Genomic DNA, 18,873 nt, shown 5'->3' with positions numbered 1-18,873 from the left:
CGGGCTTGGGAAGAGGAGAGAGGTCTACTGCTTTGGAACATAACTGGTCGTCAAAGTCATTCTTAGCAAAAACAATGCAGGGAATCCGCAGAATCTACCTTTATTGTAAAACTTTGTTCTATGTAACAGCCAAGGTGCTTGTGCAGAAGAGCACACAGAGAACAATTTCCAAACAAAAACAAACGCTTTTCCATATAATTTGCCAAAGCCCTTTCCCTTTCCCTCCCACTGAAGGGGGCTCCTACAACCCAGCAGTGTGGTCTTCTGCCCCAGGGTTTTCAGCTTCTTGCACAAGAACAAAACATTGAGCCAGGGCTGCTTCCCTACCAGGGAGCAACAGCTGTAAAATATACTCTGGAGCGTCCACCTTTGGGTGCTGCTAGGTGGAGCAGGATGGCCCTCAGCTTCCTACTGGCTGCGACGTCGTTTCTTCCTTTTGCTCGTGGCAAAACCGTCACGCCTCCTTTTACGGATCTGTGGGAGCTGCACTATTCCCAGAGCAAGGGGTTTCTGTCCAGAACTACCAGGCTGGGGTCTCTCTACAGCAGTAGCTGGACTCCCAACTAGGGCTTCCTTCCCTGATGTGTGGGAAGAGGGTGAAGGCTGGTCAAGGTCATTTACTCGGGCAGATGTGTAGGATATTTTTTGGATTCCCTGACTTCCAGAGACATGACAAGTAGTAAGAGAAAGCCCTCCTGTAGAGAGGCTAAGTTTTGAAGCCAGAAGGTAGGCAAAGTTAGAGAGTTCTTCGTCTTCCTCTTTCTCACTTCCTTTGGCCCTATCTGCTGAGCTGCCTGTCTCTCTACTAGAGATGTCTCTCAGAACTAAAGCATTCCCTCTAGGGGAAGTACTTCCCAGACCCTGGTGAGATGTTGGTTTGGTGGTCTCGAGTGGATAAGATTCTTGACTACCTTGTAAGGGAACAAGGGCCACAGGTTTGGAGGAAGCAGTATCTTCCCTGCCCTCTCCTTGGAGGTTACAAGAATTAAAACTTGATGAGCAGCAATCCCTGCTGATCCCTGGTTGGGGGCTACTGTCACTTCTAGCATCTAATATGTTAACATGTTCTATGTTTTCCAACAGAGGAAACAATAGATCATCTCTGCTCTCTGCCTCTGGGCTAGCCTGGGGGAAAGAAGTATCCTGGGTCTCAAGAATAAGGAGATTGTCTTGGCATGTGGGTATCAGGGTGTTTGGGGAAGCCCCCAGTGTGGAGGTGTCAAATGTTTCCAGCAGTGGGGAGCAACCTTCAGCCCACAGGTCACTGAGATCAGGTATGATCTCAGGGCTCAGCTCTCGATGTTCTTTGGACCTCAAGGTTGGGCCACTGACTGTCAGGGACCCTGGCAAGCTGCCGGAAGTTTTCTTTTCTAGGACAGCGGGCGCATCTGTGCCTCCACGGGGAACCACAGTGTTCCCCACACCCTCCAGCACTGTGCTTTTTCTAGGACTTGGAGAAACACCGTTTCTGGAACTCAGTGTCTGGTCCTCCCTTAGGCATGCCCAGTCTTGGGTGCTGTCGATGACCCTTTCTATCTGTAAGGGGAACTCTAAGTGTATGCCATCCATGTCGCTGCTCAGCCACAGTCCTGGGCTGAGAGAAACGCTATCCAGGTTGCCAGTTGCTCCAGGGCAATGGGTCTGATCATAACTCTGAACCATGGCAAGGCCTCTGTCGGCTCCCCACATGGCCCTTGAAGAGCCTTCCTGGGACACTGCTGAAGGGTCTCTCCCTTGAGTAAGCACCCCAACTCCCCGAATCTGTTGTCTTATCTGCAACCCCAAGGCCTGACTTTCTAACTCAAGTCCTTGCAGAGGAACTGGATCTGTAAATCCAGCATCCAAATTGGAGGCTCTCATGGGCTGGGGACCTTCTTGCCAGCAAAAAGGTAAAGACTCTGGATTCCTATCTGCTACTGGGTAGTTCCCAGAGGACCCAGGACCTCCCAGGTGACCTTCGTGATGTTCAGAGAACTGTTTTATAATCTTCCCAGACCCTTTTCTCCCCACACCCAAGGGTACTTGCATTCCCGGTGAAGCTGTGAGTTCTAGCTGCAGGTCCAAGCTGCTGGAGGGCAGCAGAGCGTTTTCATCTTCGTGAATACCCCTTGGACCACCTAGGGCTTGTTCCTGCCCACCATACATTTCTTTTGCCTGCTTGCCTAGAGAAGCACATTTTCCTATGTGAACAGTGCCCGCAGGCCCCTGAAGGCCAGGTGAGGGCCGAAGCCTCCGACCCCCATCTTCATCTTCATCAGAAACAGAAGGACTTGAGTCTGACTGAGCTCCGCTGCAACTTGGAGGGGTCTGTGCATCTTCCTCCTCCAAGGCCGAGAGTCGTTTCTGGACCAGCTGTAAGGGAATGGACAAATGCCGGTTCTAGACATGGTTAGGAAAAGAGGTGGCTGGCTGAGTGGGTGAAAGGAGATGACAATGTGGGGAAGGAAAGTAAGTGCTTAAGTGATGGTATCAAAGATGGGTACTGTAGCTTGTTCCACTCTGGAGTTTAAACCCCTGATGTGAGTCTTTCCTCTCCTGTATACTTCGTTCACATGATCCCCTCCCTACTTGTTCTAGACCCAGAGCCCAACCCTAAATCCTCTAAAACAGAATTAGGATATCAAAGGGTTATACAGAATCAGGCAGGTTCCTTTTCCTGGTGTTTTATGCCTCCCAAGTTTACCTGGACAAGAGTAAGTCCTTCTTCTTGCTCTAGCTCCTCAATTAAAGCCAAAGGATCTCTCTGCTCCTCTGGGGACAGCAGATCTGCCAGAAATTGAGGGTGAATGACCGCCTCCACCTGGGAAACAGAAGAGTGGTGTGAACCTTGATATGAAGTGACCTGTAAGCCCAGTTGCTCTAGAGACAAAGCTATGAGGCCCCACTTCCTCCTTGGAGTTTGTAGTAGACCGTGCTACATGTGCATATATGGATAATCATTTTCAAATTGTAGAATGGAGCCTCCTGCCATAGGCAGAATCCCAGATGGCTGGTGCCCCATAGTGCCCAACCCCCAAATATCTATTAGAAATTAGCCATGTAGCTGGCCATGTAACACACACCTTTAATCCCAGCATTAAGGCAGGTGGACTTTTGTGATTTCGGGGCCAGCCTGGTCTACAGGGCGAGTTCCAGGACAGCTAAGGCTACACACAGAGAAACTCTTGTCTCAAAAAGAAGAAAAGGGGGGAGGAGGAGCAGGAAGGAGGAGGAGGAAGAGGAGAAGTTAGCCATGTAGACTCTACTCACCTTGGAGACAAAGACTTCCTGAGAACATAGTTCATCCATATAGTTCAGAAGACTTAGATCTGGATACATCCCTGCATCCTCCAGCTGCCCCTCTTCATCCTCTGCCTTCCCAGTATCCAAGTGGCTCCCCATCAGCCCTTCCATGATGTCAATATATTCTTGCACAGCTTCTGGTGGGACCTCTTTGGGTGCCTCAGGAAGCGGAGGCCTTTGGGTTTTGCGCTGCCGCCGGCGGGGAGCCCGTGTCTTTGAGGCTGCCTTCTTGGGGATGTACACTGAGGGAAGAGACGGGATGTGCGAAAGCTTTGGTATCTACTTCCAGTAATGCTTGAAAGGGAAGAAATCTGGGTACAAGAAATGTTTCCAGAATAGGATCAAGCTTTGGGGGAGAAAATGGAAAAGCTGGAGAGTCAGTTAGAAACCTCTCCACACACCTTGACATTCCGAGAAATTGCCTGACCCCACCCCCATTGCTTAGGTTGATAAAGTATAGGGCTCATGCGCAATCTCAATGAGAGAGTAGTTAGTTTACTTGGCCAAGATCAATAGCTAATTCAAGACAAAGGGGACCAAGATCCCAGCTTCCTATAGGGCATTCTATTTGGCTCATAAAATGTCACTTCCGGGAAAGTTTCAGAAGCAAAAACAATGCCTTTCCTAACCCTCCTCTGGTTTGTGGGTAGCTTTACCTGGCTGCTGGCAGGCCTCAGGGACCAGAGGCCCTGGATCAAGTTTCAAAGGGGTTACAGGGGCCAGCCCCTGAGACCCATTCATCAGCTGTGCATTCTGTATCTGCATCTCTTCCTCAGCCTCAAACTCCATAAACCTGCAGAGGGTAAAGAAGGCACAGGTTGTGCTGAGCAGGAGACCTAGCTCATCCGCAACCCAGACACCAGGCAGCATCCACAATCATCCTCATTTTGGCTAAATACTGTTGAAGCTGGGTCAGCCAGGGGAAGCTGCTCACAGGTAGCCTAATGACAATGCTGGGGAATAACATTATATTGTCCCTTCACCTTGGACAGTCACTCGAGAAGTTGATTCAGGAAACTGGTGGTACAGAGCTTAGACAATTCTCCAGGACAAAGTGGCGATAGACACTTCCGTGTCGTATCTCTCTCACCCAGTGCCTTGGATTCATCACTACTTAATATAAGCTCGATAAACTCAGTCTGGCCTGTGCAACGGTCTAGAGGTACACTCTAAAGGGTCGCTCTTTATGGCCTCATCTGGCAGAATTCGGGAAGCAGAGCCCACCAGAGTGCCAAGGCTCGAACAGGCCCTGAGGGGCAAACCTAGGAAGTCAAAGGTTCAGATTCAGGGGAAAAGTAAAAGGTACACTTAGAAGAAACGATTCTTTCCTCTGCTGCTGTTGTGATGGAAGTGCTCACTGTGTTGCCCAGGCTGGCCTTGGATGGATCCTGGGATGGCAGGATACTCTCAGCTCAGACTCAGGGTCATGTGTGCTGGCTCACACAGCACAGCCAGCCAAAGTTAGTTTTTAGCCCTGACTATGCTATAGAAATGGGGGATAGAGTCAGGAGACCACTCTGGGTGTCCAATACCCTGATTTCTTCTGGCCAACCTCTTGCAGAGAATTAGTCCCTCTCTGGGATGGGGGAGAAAGGCTTTTCTGTGCTGTTTCTAAAAACAAACAAAAAGTATAAAAGGAAAAGGGATTCTGAAGTTGTACATGGACAGCCACTTGCCATCTGCTGAGTTAAAGAACCTTCATGGTGAGGGTCCTTCTGCATGGGATTTTGGGGGGTACTAGGCCCAATCCTTTCCTAACTCCTTCAGTATGAAACTCCCATAGTGGTCCAGAGGCAGCAGAGCCTTCATGAGCAGAAAAGATAAAAATAACCCCAGAGCCCAAGTAGAAGAAGCAGCAAGGATCCAGGAGACCCTTGTCTAGCCTGCAGCCCTCCTGTGACATTCCCTTCTTCATTTTAAAATTCATTCGTGTGTGTGTGTGTGTGTGTGTGTGTGTGTGTGTGTGTAGTATGCGTGTGTGAACCTCAGAGGACAGCTTTTGCAACCCACTTTTCTCCTTCCTTCATGTGGGTCCTGAAGCTCAAACTCAGATTGTCAGGCTTGGCGGTGGGGCACCTTTGCCAGCTGACCCTCCCGACAACCCACCCTGACACACGCACGCTTGTCCCTGCGACCCTACCACTCGCCCACTCCCCCTGCCCCTGCAGGGTGAATGAGGGTTCATCAGACTCACTTCTCTGCCATCTCATAAAAGATCATCCGGTCAAAGTTGCTGGTACGCTCCCACTCCTGCAGAGCCCTCGGCAGTCCCTCCTCCAGGGTCATAGTAGGCTTCAGTCGGGCCAAGGAACGAAGCACTGGGCTAAAACCCCCATTAGGTCAGACACATTACCAAAGTGTGCCCTGCACCTCTTCTGATGCCCACCTCAGTCCCTATCCCCCTTCCTTCACCAATTCTAGCCTGCCCCTGTCATGTTCCAGTGTAATGAAATGTCCAGATTCCACAGCCTCCCCTCCGGTTGTCTGCCATTCTCGCCGCCCTTCCCACCGAGATCTGCAAATCACACAGAATCAAATGATTCTCCTCGTGCCCTTCTGAAATCAACCAGGGCATCCACCTTTAACTCTCACGGTGCTAACTGGACACTAAGAAGGAAACACTGGGGTTTGTAAATGAACGCTATTAACTGTAAAGCGGATTTAACCCTGTCTGGAGCCTCTTGAATTGTCAGACTTATTTTACTAACCCAACACGAGCCTCTAATTAAAACATGTGTAGTAGTTTTGGAGTTTTGGTTTAGGGATTAGGTTTTTTTTTTCTTTGTCTCCGGAATGTCATCATAGATCTTCAAATAGAATATTGGACCATTACTTCTGGAACGCTCCAGAGGAAGTCAAGAATGCAGACTAAAAATAAGGACTTCATTTTTGCCTTTCTGGCTTCTCTTTAAGTCCTTAAACATTATGGAGTATCAGATTCATCTGGGGAAACTAGCTGTAATGGTAGATTGTAGAGTGTCAGCATCCTAGGACGGAGCATCTAATCAGCTTCCCAGATGACTGGGTCTAGAGAGTGCCTGGCATAAGATCCCACCCATCAGACAGAAGCTTGGGGAACAGGAGTTGGCCAGAAACCAAAGGGGATGGGACCTCACCAAACCTCGAGAGCTCATGCTGGTTCTAGAATTAGAAATCCTCCACCAGGTCCCAAGAGAGAACTCAGAGCTATCTTAAGAAACCAAGAGGGGGCTGGAGAGATGGCTGGGGGCTGGAGAGATGGCTCAGCGGTTAAGAGCACTGTTTGTTCTCCCAGAGGACCCGGGTTCAATTCCCAGCACCCACATGACAGCTAACAACTGTCTGTAACTCCAGTTTCTGGAGATCTGATACCTTCACACCAATCCACATAAAATAAAATTAAATAAATTATATATATTAAAAAAAAAAACAAGAACTCCGTGTTGGTGTTTATTGAGGACTTTGGGAGTGGTCTTTTGATCACTTGTTCCAAAGTCCAGTTGAAGGAGTTCTTCCACTAGAAAGAAACTTGCTTTTTTTTTTTCCAAAGTCTGGTAAAACAGTTTTTACTCCTTGGTCTGCAGCTGAGGATACCCGGTCTGCTTGAGAAGTAGAGAAAAATCTCCCAGATGACTAATGGTTGGTGTATAAACAAAAAAGACAGCCTGTAACTCCTGACTTCTTGGCTAAACATACATACACTCACAAGGAGGGGATATTTTGGCCTTATGTGGGCTCCCTTCCTCATTAAGATTGACTTTTTACAGTAATAATAAAAGAGCTACCATTTAAATGATTCATTTTGTATGCCAGGCACTTTGCCAAGCACCTTTAATCTGATCAACCCTTGGAAAGAGGGACAATTACCCCTTTTCTGATGAGGAAATTGAGGGCAAAGGTGTTAAATGTCCCTGCTGCAGCTCACAAATCGAGTGTGTGTGGAGCCAACAGTTCTCCATACCCTCCCTAGTTCACTTGACTCCTGAGTAAGATAAGGTTCACACACGCTAAGGTCTTGGTCTGGCCCAGTGCCATCTTCCCTATCCCACAGGAATGAGTCAGGGCCCAGCCTACCTCATCCTAGATCATCCATGCCAGAGGGCAGGGTGGGCCCTGACATTTGGTGTCAGGGATCTATATGACAATCTCTGCTTTATGGCAGGAAGACTCTCCGTCTTCTCGTCTGTAAATGACGACTTCCCTAAAATGTTTGTCTGACGTCACAGAGTTGTAGGTGTTCTTGGAAAGGTACCTGAACGTTTCTTCTAAGCTAGGAAGAATGCAGCACTGCTTGTAATTCTCTCTTAACAGCATCTTCTCACCCTTACAACTGACTTCAAGAATTCTGGAGTATCCGATACCCCTGGGTCTATCCCAGAGTCCTCTCTCAAAGCCCTAGATGCATCAGTCTTGGGTACCCACCCCCACTTACATAAGAAAGCAGGAAAGAGCTTCTGCATCTGGACTCTGGGATAGGTGAGTCCGGGCCAAGACTTTGTAGCGTTGCCAGCGACGATAGTTCTCATAAACACCCTTGGAAGCATAGGCAAGGTCACCTTGAGAGGGCTTCCGGGTAGCCACTGGACCTCCTTCCATGGTTGCAGCTTGTGTTCCTGGCCAAGACTTTTCCAGGGGCACAATGGGAGCCAGTTGGGCAACTGATGGTAGAGCCTGCAGAGGAAGTCCTGCGGGGCCCTCCTGGCTCACTCTAACAGCCACAGCAGGCAGAATGGTCTTCACATTAGAGGCTGTCACATACCGAGGAGGGGGACCCTCCTGGCCCCCACAGGGAGTACCCGAGGTAATCCAGTTTAGGGCTGTCTGAGTAACTATAAGGTTCTGAGTTTGAGAGGGCTCAGCTGGCCCCACTTCTGTCTTGACTTTGACAATGACCTGGCCAGTTCCGGCCACACTGGGGCCAGAGCCTCCTTCTCCTGTCATTAACAATGGACTGGGAAAAGCAGACAGAAGTAGAGGATTGCCCGGAGAGAATGCGGAAGGTATGGGGGGCTGTGGTGATGGCTCCCAGAGGGGTTGGTCTGGTGGAACGGGAGTAGCGGGGGCAAAAGGAAGCACAGGGAAAGGAGGCAGGCCAGCACCAGCTTTCATGGCCATATCGGGTCCTGGTAATGGAGAGGCTGTTGAGACAAAGAAGATAAGGGGGAAGGAAGGAGACCAGAAGTTAGGCCATATGACTTCCTTTTAGTCCCTACGGGGTCAGAGCTATGACTCTTAACACGTGAAGGAGAGGGCTGGACGGGTGTATTTGTAAATGTCTCCCAAGCAGTCCTTCACTCCTGAGTTACCAGGCTAAAGAAGCTGCTCCCTCTCAAATGAGACATATAAACCTGCATCTCCCAAGAAGAGCAAGCTGAAGCTGTCATGGCCTCTAAGAGCTTTTCTCAAAATTCCCCTGTAGCCCTCCCCTGCCAGCTCCACAGTCGATCAAGAAGTGAAATAGGACTGACACCTGTCCTGTAGGAAAACTGTCTGCAGGAAAGCTAAGCGCAGGGAAAGTTTCAGATTCCTGAAAAGCACCCATGGGGTCCTTGAGGGGGAGGCTGATTCAGAAACATTGGTCCATCGTCTCCTCCTTTTCCTAGTCCTCTTGCTCCTAATAATCTCCTCACCCCAAACAAAAGAAGTTGCAGTTTATGAATAGGCACAATGACTCTAGGGCTCGTGAAGCTCATTTCTCTAAAAATAATGCCACCAACATACATGGACCTCTCCTAACCCCACCTACTCCCACGAGACAGAAGCCACCTGCTCCCAGCTGCTGTGTTGTGCATGTGCGCATCCACCGAAGCACAGTCCCCAGGACAGGGTAGGGAAGCCTGGATTCTTGCTTCCCAGAAGCTTCATTATGCAACAGCCTAGAATAGCTGGGAAGGATTAGATAAGGACCAGGAAATGGTAAGGGAAGGGCATGGAGGCAGGGAGAGTTCCAGTGCCTCAGTAACTGCTGGACAAGTTGAAATTTGGCAGTATGGAAATCTTAGCTGTATGCCAGATGACCCTTCTCCATCATTAAATGTTACAAGTTTAGAACTCACGCATAAAGCATTGAGCTGGAGCTGAGGAAGAAGGAAATGTAGAACACAATTCCTGCTGGGGACGAGCTATGTGGATACTGCTCAGGCAGAGCAGGGGACGAGCACACAAATGTGCATTTCATTAAACAGGGCCTATTTCTACATGATATCCACAGGGATAGCCACATGACTTTTAAGGATAAAAAGAGAATTCAATCGGCCTAATTTTATGCTATTCTTCTCCCTCTTTAAAAAAAAAGATTATTTCACCGACAAACTAGCACTGCTCAGATTCCTGAACACAAAGGAGACATGAAATAGGAACAAACTCATGTTCATATTCACCTGAACCACACAATAGAGGGCCAGGTTATCACCACCAAGTTCTGCACACCGTGAATTGTTGCTAAGGTCTTAGCTCCACAATAGGTAAGGAAACTGTGGCTAAAGATGACCTATCTCCTCCATCCTGAAAGTCAAGAAAGACTGTCCCCAACAAAAACATGCTTAAAAAATATGTAGAGGTTTGTAAATACAACTACTCTGGAGGATGAGGCAGGAAGATCACAAGTTCAAGGGCAGCCTGAGTTACAGAGGGAGTTCATGGGCAGCTTGAGCAACTTAGTGAAACCCTGCCTCAAACTAAAAAGTGCAACGAGGGCTGCAGACATGGCTCGTAGAATGCTTGTCCAGCATTTGCAAGGCCCTGGGTTCAATTTCAATAAACACAAAATTTACACAGACAGAGATGCATGAGCGTACACATGCACATGGATATTGTCTATGGGGCAAGAAAAGTAGCCTCCCCGGAACAGTAATTAGATGGAACTTTAGTCTTAGAGTTCCCAACTTCCAGATAGATATATGTATATAAATTACTATGAAAGAAAAGAAAGGAAGGAAGGAAGGAAGGAAGGAAGGAAGGGAGGAAGAAAGAAAGAAAGAAAGAAAGAAAGAAAGAAAGAAAGAAAGAAAGAAAGAAAGAAAGAAAGAAAAAAAGAAAGAAAGAAAGAAAGAAAGGTCTGCTGCCTGGACTGAAAAGAAGCGATGTCTGTGGCTGGTAGGAGACGTCCGGTCCGGGTGCAAGCAGTTTTATAGGCCTTCTAGTCCCATTCACTCTTAAGTGAATAACCCCACTGAAGAGTTTTAGCTGTTTCCCTGGCTCATTTCCACTTCTCCATCCTTCAGCCTACTTTCCCTCGAAAGACCAAAAGAGACTACGCGCTGCCTTCTCATGGCAAAGTCCTGGAGCAGGCACTTGTTGGCAGAAGACACAGGTCTTGAATCTTCCCTGAAGCCTTGACTAGGCTGCTCATACTGTACAGAAACCTCTGCTTCTACCCCAAGCATGCTGAACTGCTCCCTCTTCTGGGGAATCAAATCGGTAGTTGCTATTCACCTCCCAGTATTCAGTGTGTTACTTCCGAGAGACTGTGGTTTCCAAGGAGGACCTCCCCTGTTCTTAAGGTAAAAATCTACCTTCCCGGACTCCCTAATGCCTGTGTGGGGTCGAATGTCTCACATCCCTTTAGGTCAGCCTAAATAATTTGTTCCTAGGTAAAGGGACAAATCTGACAGCCCAGGCATGTGAGCAGGTGGCAGATAGCCTACAGTCTCCACGACTCCCAGTCTTACTTCTGTCTGATGCCATCATCTGAGGTTTAGGTACACCAACAGTGCCTGTCTGAAGCCTCTAGAATGAAACAGTTGGGTCCAGGAGCCAGGCAGTAACCCAGCTCTTACAGATGATATCCAAGGAAGAAAAGATGGGTCAAAACAGAATTAGAATCTCGGACGCAGGCATTCTATGGTGGGGGAGGGGGGTATTGTGTGGTGCTAATAAGGAGGTCTTCCACAGTGGGTTCTAGTAAGTAAGCAAAAACTAGACAATCCCTCTACAGGAATTTGATAGCACAGTTGCTGGGTGTCTTTTTTTTTTTTTTTTTTTTTTTTTGGACAATCTGTACACTGTTTTCTCAGATTCCCAACATTATACTGTAGTTTTCAATTTGGGGTTCTTATTCTTCTATTCTTCAACAATACATCGAATCCTATGCCCTTCGGTTCCTCCAGTTCTGTAACTACTAATAGTAGTAGACCTTCGGCTTCTTAAATGATGACTCTATTTTTGAGCCAAATTTGGAGCACACGGTTTGTATAGTTGAGGATCAAGAAAACTACATGTTTGAAATTGAAGTGTCTCATGATCCAGGGTGAGCACCGCCTTCTTGAAAAGCCGCCACCCACTTGTAGTCCTAGGACTCGGGAGGCTGAGAAGAGCTTAGACTACAAGTGGAACTAACTGTATGAAGAAGACGTTCTCGCTATAATCCCCAAAAGGTCCAGTCCCAACAGCTCTGCAGTTCGTGGAAGCCACAGCCTTTTCCATTTGCTGAAAAGCCTTACTAAATTAAAAAAATATTTATTTATGTACTTGATCTATCTATCTGTTTATTCATTTATTTTCAAGACAGGGTAAGCTATATAGCCCTAGATGGCTAGGAACTCAACAGAGATCTGCCTGCCTCTACCTCCTGAGTACTGAGATTAAAGACCTGTATGTACCTTTAAAAAATATATATACCTTTAATAGTTTTAAAAGGGTTTATGCCGTTTTATTTTATGTGTATGATATTTGTCTGAATGACTTGTATTTGTTTGACTTGTAGCTGAGTGCATGCCTGGTGCTCCCAGAACCTCTGGAATGGGAGAGTTGCAGTCAGTTGTGAGTTGTCATGTGGGTGCTGAGACCCAAACCTGGGTCCTCTGCAAGAATGGGTCCTCAAGCAGTCTTAGCCACTGAGTCATCTCTCCAGTCCCTTTTAATTTTTTGAGACAGAGTCTGGCTATGTAGCCTAAGCTCAAATCTTAGATCTCCTTGCCTTGGCCTCTTGAGTGCCACCATCCCTGTCTTAAAATTACTATAAAGTTTTTCATTACATTACCTTTTAAAGTTATTAAATTAAAGGGCTGGAGAGATGGCTCAGTGGTTAAAAGCACTGACTGCTCTTCCAGAGGACTCAGGTTCAATTCCCAGCACCCATATGGCAGCTCACAAGTGTTAACTCCAAGATCTGGCATCCTCACACAGACATGCACATAGGCAAAATACCAGTGCAAACGAAATAAAGTAAACTTTAAAAAGTTATTACATTAATATATTAGCCCAGCTAAAATATGTAGCAAGGTAAGAAGTTTAGGTGAGGCAACCAGACTAAGTGAATTCTGGGAAGAGAAAAGGCAGAGTCAGTCACCAGCCAGACACAGAGGGAGCAAGATGAGAATGCCTTACTGAGAAAAGGTACCAAGACACCTGCCTAAACATAGACAAGAATTATGGCTTAATTTAAGTTTTAAGAGCTAGTTAACAATAATCCTGAGCTAACAGGCCAAACAGTTTATAATTAATATAAGCCTCTCTGTGTTTCTTTTTTTTTTTTTCTTTTTTTGGTTTTTTGAGACAGGGTTTCTCTGTGGCTTTGGAGCCTGTCCTGGAACTAGCTCTTGTAGACCAGGCTGGTCTCGAACTCACAGAGATCCGCCTGCCTCTGCCTCCCGAGTGCTGGGATTAAAGGCGTGCGCCACCACCGCCCGGCCTCTCTGTGTTTCTTTGGGACTGAACAGTTGAGAGTCCAGGTGGAAAAGAAATGTCCATCTACACTAAAAAGTCAGACTAATAAAAGTTTGGAGAGGAAAAGAAATGGGGATTAAAAAAAATGGGGTACAGGAGGGTGAAAACAACTAAAATTCAGTGTGTGTGTTACAGTTGACAACAACAAAAACCACATAAACAAACAAAAAGTCCAGGCTATATAAAATAAAATATTTAGCAGCAATCATTCTTCCTACTTATTTCCCTGTAACTAAGTTCTCCAAGCCAGAAGAGGTCAATATTGTTTCTAGTACATTCCTGCCCCTGGCAAAGTCTCATGTGAGAATACACATGTAAACACACACACACACACACACACACACACACATACACACACACACACACATACTTTGGTTTTTTTGTTTCTCAGTTTAAAGCTGCTCAGAAAACTGCTCAGGTTGGCTTTTAACCTACCAGTTGTGGAGATCCTTCTGCCTAAGTCTCTGAACTTCTAGGGTTATAAGCATGTGTTAAAATCCCTGGCTTTTTAAATGTATCTTATGCAACAGAAATCAAACCAACTATATCCATTACTTTAAAAAAAAAAACAAGGTTTTCTGGCTATAAATTTAATGTTATAAGATATAATATTTCTGTTACTATAAATAGTGCTATAAAGATCATTTGCAATATCTTGGTTTTATTTTTTTAACTAGACTCTTACAAGACTTTGCACTATTTTATCTTTTTTTTCTTTTTTCTTTCCTTTTTTTTTTTTTCTTATGGAGACAGGGCTTCGGAGCCTTTCCTGGAACTCACTTTGAAGACACGGAGGTCCGCCTGTCTCTGCCTCCCGAGTGCTGGGATTAAAGCCGTGCGCCACCACCGCCCGGCTAAGACTTTTCATCCTTTTAAAAAACTGGGAATACTCCAAGGATACCTTATTGTGCTTATTATTCGCTACTCACCATATAAGAAAGAGCTGAATTTGTGGCCAAATCCTGAGTTTGAATCTTGGTTCGATCTCTAAAACAAAATTCGCCGGTTTCATAAGAAAACCTTTACGTTCTTTTCACTTTGCATAATACCGAATACCCATCATGCACTCTTTACCGCCAATACTTTGAAATAGGGCGGGAAACCGGATGTAAAAGTGGGGCTCGGAAAAAGATCTTATTTCTTCCCTAGGTTATAGAAGGTAGAAAATCCTGGAGCTCTTGTTTCTCCAGGAACTACAAAACTAGTGCCTTTGAAATGGGTATGAGATTTGATATTAAAGATAGAACTGGATGCATCAACATTTAAACCCACACTCATCCCTACCTCCTAACGTCTGGCGGTGTCTGGCACACAGTGGACACTTTTATGGATCTTATTAACTTTGCAAGATTGTAGCTAGCTGGAGTCCAAGGCCAAGTCCTGCTCTACTATGCCCCCTTCTGGTCGCCTCGATATGAGTGAAGAAATGGACTACATTTCCCGGCATGCCTTATAGAGACTTCCGGTGAGACTAGAAGGAAGTTGGCAAACACGTCTGAGGAGCCGCACTCCCTGGCAAAGGCGACTGACTGCAGACAGGTTGGCGTCTTCCTGCTGAAGTGCAGTCATGTTTCTCCAGTATTACCTCAACGAACAGGGAGATCGCGTCTACACGTTAAAGGTAAGGGGAGGAAACAGCGGTAAAGCGGGAGGACGAGAAATTTAGGTGGGAGGAGCGGTAGAACCGGCGTCCGCATTCCGGTGCTTGGAACCACGTCGGGGCCGAAACGTGGTAGATTTGGGCAGTGCACTGCTTCTCGTTCTGACCATCCCGTCTCCTCTCTTCATGTTTCCCATTTTCCCGTTGTTCCCTTGATATCACACCACTCATATATCGAGATCATTTTCTCTTTTCCTTGAGCAGAAATTTGACCCGATGGGACAACAGACTTGCTCTGCCCATCCTGCTCGCTTTTCCCCTGACGACAAATACTCAAGACACCGAATCACCATCAAGAAACGCTTCAAGGTGCTCATGACCCAGCAACCGCGTCCTGTTCTCTAAGAGTTCGTTAATTTCATCTGCTGCACGCCCCCAGGCCGATTATCAGTAACCAAATGCATCAATCCGTGAGCAGGGACGCCTTCCCGTACTGTTTGGAATCCTATCTCACCACGTGATTGAGTCTATCGGAATGGGCATCTCCCGTAAAAGGAACACTCTTAACTTTGTTTTTCATGCTTTGAATTAATGCCAGGTTATTAAAGATAGACTGACTTGAAAGCTCGTTTTGTGTGTGGTTGGAGGAAAAGATGGGGGAGGGTCGTACTGTTGGCAGTACAGGGCCACTTGAGAAACATCTTTAGTAGTGCTTTGCCATGAAAGGCTGAGAAAGACTCCTACAAGGGTCAGCATTCACTGAAAACATGCTCTAGTCCCTGAAGCAAATTGTGGCCTCTTTAATATTCTGAATTCCTTAGAGGCCAAAAGACTGAATTGTGAAGTTAGGGTACTGGTATCGTTTCCCCTTTGTTCTGTAAGGAGTAAAGGCACTCATGGTGTTTAGCCCCGTTTTTCTCAATTTTAATCGTGTACAGGGGTTTGTTCAGCTGTTATAAGTGAGCATGCCATTGACCAAGCTTACTGTCCTGGAAATATACCCACATTTTTTCTCTCTCTAGTTAACTTACATATAATACTCCTACATTCTATATTTCCTTTGGCAGCCAGAAGCTATGTGTAATAATGCCCCCACAGATCTTAATTTTGAAGAGGTATGAGAGCTTCAAGAAAAGATTTTTGTTGTATTTCGATCTAGTGTTATGTGTGTATGGAATAGAGTTTTAGGACTCCAGCCACTGCCATGGAAACAGCATAAGTGATTTATTTATTTATTTAGACTAGAGTTTTTTGTGTGTGTAGCTCTGGCTGTCCTGGAATTCTGCTCTGTAGAGCAGGCTGCCCTCTGCCTACCCGTGCTGGGAGTAAAGGTGTGAACCACCCCCGCCCAGCTCATAGATATCCTTGAACTCAGAGAGGTCTGCTTGTTTACGTCTCCCAAGTGCTGGGATTAAAGTTCTGTGTCACTATACCCAGCAACCTAAGTGATTTTATTGTTTTGTTTTGTTTCTTTGTTCTTTAAGACAGGTTTTCACTGTAGTTTTAGAGCCTGTCCTGGGACTAGCTCTTTTTTTTCTTTAAGATTTATTTTTATTATATATACAGTGTTCTGTCTGCATGTGTCCCTGCAGGCCAGAAGAGGGCACCAGATCTCATTATAGATGGTTGTGAACCACCATGTGGTTGCTGGGAATTGAACTCAGGACCTATGGAAGAGCAGCCAGTGCTCTTAACCTCTGAGCCATCTCTCCAGCCCTGGAACTAGCTCTTGTAGTGCTGGGATTAAAGGCGTGCACCGCCACCCTCGGGCTGATTTTTGTTTTTTCAAGACTGCGTTTCTCTGTGTAGCTTTGGCCGTCCTGGAACTTGCTCTGTAGACTAGGCTGACCCGAATGCACCTGCTTCTTCCTTAGTACTGAGATCAAAGACTTAATGCCACCACAGTTGGCTAACCTAAGTGGGTTTTGTTGTGTTTTTGTTTTTCGAGACAGGTTTTCTCTGAAGCTTTGGAGCCTGTCCTGGAACTTGCTCTGTAGACCAGGATAGCCCTGAACTCATGGAGATCCACCTGCCTTTGTCCCCGAGTGCTGGGATTAAAGGCGTGTGCCACCACCACCCCACGTGGCTTGTGATTTTTTTAAAAAGATTTATTTATTATAGATACAACATTCCTTCCATGTATGCTTACAGGCCAGAAGAGGGCACCAGATCTCATTATAGATGGCTGTGAGCCACCATGTGGTTGCTGGGAATTGAACTCAGGACCTCTGGAAGAGCAGTTAGTGCTCTTAATCTCTGAGCCATCTCTCCAGCCCCCTGGCTTGTAATTTTTAATTATATTATTTTGTATTAGAATGATGGTGAAGTAAAATATTATATTCAGGCATTCAAGAAATGCTAATTGGCCTCTTTTCCTTGCTAAGTTAACCAGCTATCAGTCTCATTCCTGGATTGTGACATTGAATCTGAATGGATTTATGCTGACTGCCACGAATTTTTTTAAAGAAGTATTTATGACTGATGGGGTAAAAGATTGTCAGTGGTCTCAAGTAGAAATTAACCCTAAAACATCAATCCTACCATGCTAAGCAAGGAAAAATACAACTGTAAAAGTTATATGACACACATATCCTCATGTGACAGTCATGTCCTGATTGTCAGTAGGGTTAATAATGACAGTTTCATTGGACTGGAGGCTCTCTCTACAGGAGCCAATCCATGTGTTTTGCCTGCATGTATGTATGTGTGCCACATTTGTTTCTGGTGCCCACAGAGACAGAGGGCATTGGATCCCCTGAAACTGGAGTTAGGGATTGTTGTCAGTGGCCGTGTGTGTGCTGAGAACAGAACCTGGGTCCTCTGCTGAGCAATCTCTATATATATTTGTTTTTCTTTTTTCTTTAATTTTATTTCTTAGCTTATTCATGAACACAGTTTTTACTATTGTATGTGAAATTTTAAAGAAGGAATCATATCCTACTAAAGATAAATGTTAAAAACTCTGCAAATGGCCGGGCGATGGTGGCGCACGCCTTTAATCCCAGCACTCGGGAGGCAGAGGCAGGCGGATCTCTGAGTTCGAGGCCAGCCTGGTCTACAAGAGCTAGTTCCAGGACAGGCTCTAGAAACTACAGGGAAACCCTGTCTCGAAAAACCAAAAAAAAAAAAAAAAAAAAAACCAAAAACAAAAAAAAAAAAACTCTGCAAACGGCTGGGAGAATGAACAGTTATGGAATGTTCTGTTTTGTTTTGGGTTTGCTTATTGTATTAGTTTGATTTTGTTTTTGAGACAGACTTTTTATTCTGAGTGTGTCTCAAAAAACAAAATCCTGTAGTTCAGGTGACTTAGACCTTTTGATTCTCCCACTGGGTTGTTTGCCTTTGTGTGTGTATGTACACCACATACATACCTGGGACCTTCAGAGAACAGAAGAGCGCCCCTAGAGTCATGGGATGTTTGCGAGCCACCATGTAGGTGCCTGAATTTGAACCTGGGTCCTCAGCAAGAGCATCAAGTGCTCTAAACCGCTGATCCATCTCTAGACCCAAAAGTTATCAAAATTTGCTGTTTAGATTTTAAAATATATACATACATGTTTTAAATCTATATGTGTTATGTGTGTGTATGGGTATATGGGTATTTTACCTGTATGTGTCTATGCATATGTGTGCTGGTACCCACCGAAGTCAGAAGAGGGTGTCAGATTCCCTGGGACTAGAGTTACACAGTGATAGGCTTTATGTGGTTGCTGGGATAGAACTCAGGTCCTCTGGAAGAACCCCTGTCTCCAGCCCCCACCACTACATTTTGAGTTCTGGGATAACAGGTGTGTATTACCACTTCTGGCTTATGATGGGGATTGAACCCAGAGTTTGTATGCTAGGCGAGGACTCTACTAATCGTGTGCCCAACCCTGGAAGTTTTTTCCCTCCCTTTCTTCCTTCCTGTTTTTGTTCTTTATGTAGCACTGGTTGCCCTGGATTGCAGTTTGATGACCAGGCTGGCCTTGAACTCACACATATCTGCCTGCCTCTGCCTTCTGAGCTGTGTGTTACTGGCCTGCCCCACCACACCCAGCTCCACCAAGTCAGTGAAATCTGGTAGGAGGTGTGTCTTCCCTTTTTTTTTTTTCTCCAGTATTGGATACAAGTCTGTCCTTAGGGGTGGGAAAGTTAGCATTGTTAGTATTGTATGCCAACCGCTGTGCAGACCATAATAAAAGACTAACCTGGAAGAGAGAAGGAAACTCATGAATTTAGCAGGGACTGAAAAGATCCCCTGGATATTAACATCTGAGACAGACATTTAGGGAGCTCGAGTATCAGTGTTTGGAGGAAGAAAGACGAGCTGCAAGATTAGTGCATATATGAGATGCAAAAAAGAC

At 46.0% G+C, this 18,873-nt stretch overlaps 2 protein-coding genes across 2 annotated transcripts; one reads left to right on the top strand and one right to left on the bottom strand.

Annotated features, from left to right (window-relative positions):
* Positions 1 to 408: 408 nt before the first annotated feature.
* Positions 409 to 11,008, bottom strand: Nutm1 (NUT midline carcinoma family member 1). Its single transcript, XM_038331669.1, has 7 exons — positions 10,932 to 11,008; positions 7,694 to 8,399; positions 5,477 to 5,605; positions 3,939 to 4,075; positions 3,250 to 3,524; positions 2,684 to 2,800; positions 409 to 2,352 (listed from the first exon to the last, which is right to left on the bottom strand). The coding sequence occupies exons 1-7, from the start codon at positions 10,948 to 10,950 to the stop codon at positions 409 to 411; spliced, it is 3,327 nt and encodes a 1,108-aa protein (XP_038187597.1). The 5' UTR covers positions 10,951 to 11,008.
* Positions 11,009 to 14,407: 3,399 nt separating this feature from the next.
* Positions 14,408 to 15,151, top strand: Nop10 (NOP10 ribonucleoprotein). Its single transcript, XM_038331961.1, has 2 exons — positions 14,408 to 14,548; positions 14,792 to 15,151. The coding sequence occupies exons 1-2, from the start codon at positions 14,495 to 14,497 to the stop codon at positions 14,930 to 14,932; spliced, it is 195 nt and encodes a 64-aa protein (XP_038187889.1). The 5' UTR covers positions 14,408 to 14,494; the 3' UTR covers positions 14,933 to 15,151.
* Positions 15,152 to 18,873: the final 3,722 nt, after the last annotated feature.

Source organism: Arvicola amphibius, chromosome 5 (assembly GCF_903992535.2).
Source record: "Arvicola amphibius chromosome 5, mArvAmp1.2, whole genome shotgun sequence".
NCBI classification, from domain to species: Eukaryota; Metazoa; Chordata; class Mammalia; order Rodentia; family Cricetidae; genus Arvicola; species Arvicola amphibius.
The sequence above is the reverse complement of the archived record's forward strand: the minus strand, read 5'-3'. Positions and strand labels throughout refer to the sequence as shown.